The 6,891-nt window shown below is 35.9% G+C and overlaps 1 protein-coding gene across 3 annotated transcripts in view; it reads right to left on the bottom strand.

Annotated features, from left to right (window-relative positions):
- Positions 1-1,530: 1,530 nt before the first annotated feature.
- LOC136828050 (platelet-activating factor acetylhydrolase-like) overlaps positions 1,531-6,891 on the bottom strand; it is a 42,034-nt gene continuing 36,673 nt past the window's right edge. For 2 of the 3 annotated variants that reach the window (XM_067085741.1, XM_067085743.1), the window contains exons 6-9: positions 5,950-6,161; positions 4,514-4,699; positions 2,769-2,917; positions 1,532-1,756 (exon numbers count right to left, since the gene is read on the bottom strand). In XM_067085741.1, coding sequence (XP_066941842.1) covers positions 1,638-1,756; positions 2,769-2,917; positions 4,514-4,699; positions 5,950-6,161 — 666 coding nt within the window. In that variant the 3' untranslated portion in view covers positions 1,532-1,637. Of the gene's footprint in view, positions 1,757-2,768; positions 2,918-4,513; positions 4,700-5,949; positions 6,162-6,891 lie in introns of all 3 variants that reach the window. The other variant, XM_067085744.1, reaches the window with a different exon arrangement.

Here is a 6,891-nt window from a genome sequence, read left to right on the forward strand (position 1 = left end):
CATCAAAGTTTAAAACTACGGCCCGGTGGTAGCCTGTCTATACCGCTGCCAGACGCACGATGATTAACTTTGACCTTAAATAAAATAAAAACTACTGAGGCTAGAGGGCTGCAATTTGGTATGTTTGATGACTGGAGGGTGGATGATCAACACGCAATTTGGCCTCTAACCTCCAGTAGTTTAAAGATCTGAGGGCGGACGGACAGACAAAGCCGGCACTACAGTTTCCTTTTACAGAAAACTAAAAATGGGAGAGTTCTCTTGGCACTACAACACAGATAAAAAAAAACTTCATAAATTCAAATGACAAAAAAAAAAAAAAAAACTACCAGATTCAGTCTACTCATGTCAACTTCCAAACCCCTCAAGTATTGGGAAATAGACGCCCTCAGCCTGGGATGCCATTTGATGGAGAAAAATGATACGGGTATATTCTTATTATCAATTCTATTTATTACAGTTTTGAGATTCGTTTCTTTACTACAAAAAAAGTCAACGAAATGTACAACGGTTGAAAATGCTAACAAGGTATGTGGAATGTGTTATGAGTATTAGAAATAGATATATTATTTAATATTCTTCACTGTGGTTAACATAAGTGCTTACGCTGGAAGCTGTTGAGAGAGAGAGAGAGAGAGTGAGTTTGAAAAAATTTCATAATCTCAGGAGCATCATAAGGTATTTTCTGTTATCCAGTTCTAAAGGGATTATTAATTCAGCTTGAAGGCATGCTGAAACAATTCCATGTCAATTATGATATAAGCTTTCTTACAATAATATATATATATACAAGGCCTTTCGACTTATAGTCCGTTACTAACTATAAGTCGAAAGGCCTTGCAGCACTCCATTGTTTCTCTTTCCTTCGTGGATTTTGACTTTATTTATATTTATATACACACATATAATACACACATATATATACTGTGTACATACATATATGTGTGTGTGTGTGTATTTGAACAAAGAAAGGCAAGTTCTTTATTCATTTTATATATATATTCATGACCGTGCGTTTACCTGGAAATTATCAGTGATTGGTATTTCTCAGATATTTTGTATTGCTTATAAAAAATCCTCTCAGCGACATGCTGTAAGTATATTTAAGTTTAAAGAGCTGAAAGAACACGAAATTACAAAAATGTGTAAAAACTGCTGAGTATAATTGTTATAAAATGGTTCTACATGCTATTTCTAGTTCCTTTTGTACTACGAGAATTTTCTAGCATAATTAATATCATTATTTGTAATGTACATATACATATACTTATAATTATACATATTTATATATATATGTATATATATATATATATATCATACACTGTTTTTCACAAATATTAATTTCATATCAATTAACGAATAACTTATTCCCAAAGGAATCATATAATTAATAATTTTATCTGTCTCAGGAGTAAATTATCTCCAATGTGAACAATAATATTTGTGAAAAAATACATACAAATGTATCTATATATCTATATATATATACATATATATATTATACATATATATATATATATATATATATATATATATATATATATATAACAGAAAGACCACTAGAATCTACGTTCAGTTTATTCAGCATCATTATCGTATCTCAGACGACCACATCACCATCACCATCATCATCATCATCATCCTCCGTTCACATTCACATCGCCCTGAGCCACGATGATGTGTCGATCCTCCTCAATGGCGTTGCGGCATCTGGTGAGCCAAGTGTGGCTGGAGTAGAAGTTGTCTCTCTTCGTGTCTGGAAGAGAGAAGAAGAAGATGATTTGTGTATTTACGCTCCAGGTGCGTTCGATTCAGAAATTATTTTATCTTTGCTTTTTTTTTTTTTAAGACATAGCTGAGTGTTCGAATGCGCTCGTCTTGTCATGTGATGCGTGAAGGTTCTATCGTATTTGAATTTTTGGGAATTCTCTTGATATTGAGGGATGTTTTATTTGATATTTAAATCCTAAAAGTGTTTTCAGGGAGTAAAGGAACAAATTTCTAAATGAATAATAGTGTGACACCTTCATGTCAAAGTATCTAAAATTTTAAAGTGAAAACAAATAAATTTTCTAACGGATGCCTCTTCAAATTTGCAATTTCAATCTGAATTTCAAACATTTTCAGGTCCCAAATAAACACTTTTTTTTCTGTAACAATAGAACTGAAAATAGAATTTAGGCCAAAGGCCAAGCGCTGGGACCTATAAGGTCATTCAGTGCTGAAACGGAAATTGACAGTACTAAGGTTTGAAGGGTGTAGCAACAGGAAAACCTCGCAGTTGCACCATGAATCAATTGTTAGAAGTGGGTGGAAGGTAAGACGGAAGAAAAGAGAATATGGAAGGAGGTACAGTAAAAAGGAATGAAAGGGGGTTGCAGCTAGTGAAAAACACGCTAAAAGAACATAAGTAATACCTACAGTGCACCGCTTGAAAGTGCACTGACAACATATCTACAGGATTTCATTAACAGCAGACGATTTACATTTAAACTTTCTATAAAAATCCAAACATTTGAAAAAATAAAACTCTCAACATCTTTTAATTCTAAAATCACCTTAAAGAAACTTTAAGAACAGAATTAAATACCATAAAAAAAACTTAGAGCCATACGTCAAATAATACAACTGCAAACGTTCTACAAAAAATAAGGGAATCAAATACCAAAAAAACTCTAAAATAAGATTAGAATTAAACATAAAAGATGAAGGGCAATCCAACACCACAAAAATTCTGAAAAGGATCGAACCCAGGCTCTTTCTCTTACCGATGTGTTTATCGATGAAGGTGAGAATCAAACTGCGCTGGAATCTGTGGACGGTTTTGGGGTGGTGTGACGACTTCCCCCCAGTGACCCACCACATGAATTTCCCAGATATCCACGGGGCATCATTACCGTGGTGGTGGCAAGTTCCCCTGTGGGTAAGCGGGCAAATTAGGGTAAAAAGGAAAGGGGTATTTGTGGGTTTTAATTCTAGAGTTCTACAGTTTTGACTCGTTAATTGGTGAGATACTGAATTGAACTGAATTGAAATCAATTGAATTAAATATAAAATTTAGGCCACAGGCCAAGCACTGGGACCTATGAGGTCACTCAGCGCTGAAAAGTTGAAACAATCATCAAAGAGAGGTGATTAGAAGTAAGATGGAAGAAGATATGAACGGAGGTATAGTAAAAGGAATGAAGGTTGGCCTTATGAGGGCCGAAGGGACGCTGCAAAGACCTTCAGCAATGCCTACAGTGCACCGAGTGAGATGCAATGAAGGCACTAACCCCCTAATAGGCTAGTTCAAGTTTCGATTCAATGATCAAGGAAAGCTAATGGAACTAATTTAATATTTGACTTTGAAAAATGAAAAAAATTTCTGTTATGTAAATTATCAACTTGAAAGAACAAACGGCACAAACTTTTTCAGCTAATGTCTCTTCTCTGGACTGCTTGTAGGCATGATAAGAATATCTTAATGACTGACGTGGAATCTGAACTAAACATTATTAGTGAAAGGTTAAATTTTACTTGCTAACGAAATGATAAAATTTTGCGTCGTGATTCTGCAAGAAATAAAGCAATTTACTTCATTACGAAGAGCCGAACGTTATTCCAATATGCATATGGAAAACCAATATCTAATAACGAAGAACGGTTTCAGCGACCATGGTATTCTTAACGCCACATAACCTTCAATCAATCAGTCAATATCACTTGTCAAACAGGAAGCTTACGTCCTCCTGAAGAGAGCAAACCTTGGGTTCTTGTGATCAAGGCAAACATATGCAATTACCTGAGCGGGGAAAACTTGCACCATCAGGAGGGTCGTTCCACAGGGCGACACCAGGCTCCTTACGACCTTCAAAAACTTAACTCACTTACGTGACTCTTTCAGGCAAGAGCCCGTGCTGACAAAAGGCTACCTTTATTTAAAACTATCCAACGAAACACCATGAGGATGGAAAAAACCTATACTGTTGTAAAAACGGAAAAAACTCGCATCACTAAGTAAAAGGTGACTAAAATATAAAAAAAACTCGACTAATGAATTTACCTCTCTTTTACGTATCATTCTCAGCCAAGAACCCGTGCTGGCAAAATGCCACCTTGATTTAAAATCATCCACCCAAGCATCACGAGGAAGGAAAACCAACATATTTGTTAAAAAAAAAAGTAAAAACCGACTCGAAATTGTATTAAAAAACCCACAAAAAAATATACATCATTGTGAGGAAAGAAGACTTTCCAACCATCAGGAGGGAAAAAAAAGTAAAAACCGACTCCAAAATATAAAAAAACAAAATAAAATAAACAACATACATCATTGTGAGGAAAGAAGACTTTAACCACCAGGAAAAAAAAGCAAAAACCGACTCCAAAATATAAAAAAACGACAAAAAAAAAAAAAACATACATCATTGAGAGGAAAGAAGACTGCCAAACATCAAGAGGGGAAAAAAGTAAAAACCGACTCCAAACTATAAAAAAAAATCCGACAAAAAATAAAAAAAAGAGAGCATACATCATTGTGAGGAAAGAAGACTTGGCATTATGGTGGTTCTCCTGGAAGGCTTGGAGGGCCTTACGATTGGGCCCTTGGTTGAAGTCCTCCGTCGATATGGAGAGGATTGGCACCTTGATCGCCTCGCCCAGTTCCGCCGCCGTGCCCTTCACAGGATACATCCAGGGGTCCAGGACGACGCCGCATCTGCAGGAGGGATGGAAGGACAAGATAATGGAGGTGGGTGTAGTTAATTCCTTTCTATTGAAGGAGGTGGAAGATCGACCCAGTGCACCTTCCCTGGCTAAAGTTAAGAAGAAGAAGAAGAAGAAAAAGAAGAAGAGAGAGAGAGAGAGAGAGAGAGAGAGAGAGAGAGAGAGAGAGAAGAAGAAGAAGAAGAAGAAGAAGAAGAAGAAGAAGAAGAAGAAAGAAGAAGAAGAAGGAGGAAGAGAAGAAAGAGAGAGAGAGAGAGAGAGAGAGAGAGAGAGAGAGAGAGAGAGAGAGAGAGAAGAAGAGAAGAAGAAGAAGAAGAAGAAGAAGAAGAAGAAGAAGAAGAAGAAGAAGAAGAAGAAGAAGAAGAGAGAGAAGAAGAAGAAGGAGAGAGAGGAGAGAGAGAGAGAGAGGAGAGAGAGAGAGAGAGAGAGAGAAGAAAAGAAGGAGAAGAAGAAGAAGAAGGAGAGAAAGAGAGAAGAGAAGAGAGAGAGAGAAGAAGAAGAAGAAAGAAGAAGAGGAAAGAAGAAGGAGAAGAAAGAAAGGAGAGAAGAGAAGAAGAAGAGAAGAAGAGAAGAGAAGAAGAAGAAAAGAAGAAGAAGAAGAAGAAGAGAGAGAGATTTAACGTAGGAGGAGGCTATCAACAATGTTCTAGAAAAATATGAAAAATTACTTACATCTAATACTCATTTTTCACTGGTGCCTCAAATGGGGATCTGTTTCAATATTATTGTCGGAGAGTTTTAAAATTACTTCAGCGATTTCACACAAATTTTAATTCTAATTGAATAGTTTATTGTACTGAAAAGACATAAAAATATTCTGACTGATGATACAATCTGAAAACACTCAAACACACACACTCTCTCTCTCTCTCTCTCTCTCTCTCTCTCTCTCTCCCGTTGAATTACATTAAAAATACTATCAACGTTTTACATTTTTATTTTGTCTCACATGTAATTATATATATATATATATATATATATATATATATATATATATATATATATATATATATATACATATATATATATATATGTATATACATATGTATGTGTATGTATGTATGCATATATATATATATATATATATATATATATATATATATATATATATATATATATATATATATATATATATATATATATATATATATATATATATATATATATATATATATATATATATATATATACATAATATATTTAGTTATTTATCTATACATTATCTGAGGTATCCTGACCAACCTGAAAGGATTCCTGGGATCAGCCAGGACCTTGAGAGCCGACACCCCGCCGTAGGAGTGGCCCAAGAGGACGGAGTTGGAGAGATCGAGGGCGCCCTTGAAGGTCTCTATGGGGAAGGGCGACTCCTTCTCCAGGAGGTTCGTGACGTCCCCTTCGTTCAGGCGTCTCAGGACGGCGAAGGCGGTGGTGACCTCGTTGATTCGGGCGTCTAACTGGAGAGGGATGACGTCAGAGTTAACCAATACGGTCTATATTTAGGAATGAAAATGGTGTTGAGAAAGAGACACTGAAATGTCAAGGTAGACTCGCAGGAGTCATTTCAATTATGCATCAGATTTAGCTAGTACTTCCTTGAGAAGAGAGTTTGCAGATGAGTGCACTACCATTACATTGTAAAATTTCAATGTTGTTTCAAATCAACCATTAGTTTCAGGAGAGAGAGAGAGAGAGAGAGGGAGAGAGAGTTTACAGATGGTGCAAATGCCATTGCATTGTAAATTTCAATGTTGTTTCAGATCTAGCCATTAGTTTCAGGAGAGAGGAGAGAGAGAGAGAGAGAGAGAGAGAGAGAGAGAGTTTACAGAAGAGTGCTTTGCCGTTATATTGTAAAATTTCAATGTTGTTTATATCTAGCCATTACTTTCCAGAGAGAGGAGTGCACACCATTACATTTGTAAAACTTCGATGTTGTTGCAGATCTAGCCATTACTTTCAGAGGATTTACAAAAGAGTGCACTGTGCATTACATTGTAAGAAATTTCAATGTTGTTTTTATATCTCAGCCATTACTTTCAGAGAGAGAGAGAGAAGAGAGAGAGAGGGACTCAGCTGTCAGTTAAAATCGCGGTGCAAGAAAGGTGCGATGCAATGAAAATGTAGAATGTCACTTAAATCAGTTCTGGCAAGCAATTTAAATTCCAAGGAGAGAGAGAGAAGTTCAGA

This window comes from Macrobrachium rosenbergii, chromosome 42 (assembly GCF_040412425.1).
Source record: "Macrobrachium rosenbergii isolate ZJJX-2024 chromosome 42, ASM4041242v1, whole genome shotgun sequence".
Lineage (NCBI taxonomy): Eukaryota > Metazoa > Arthropoda > Malacostraca > Decapoda > Palaemonidae > Macrobrachium > Macrobrachium rosenbergii.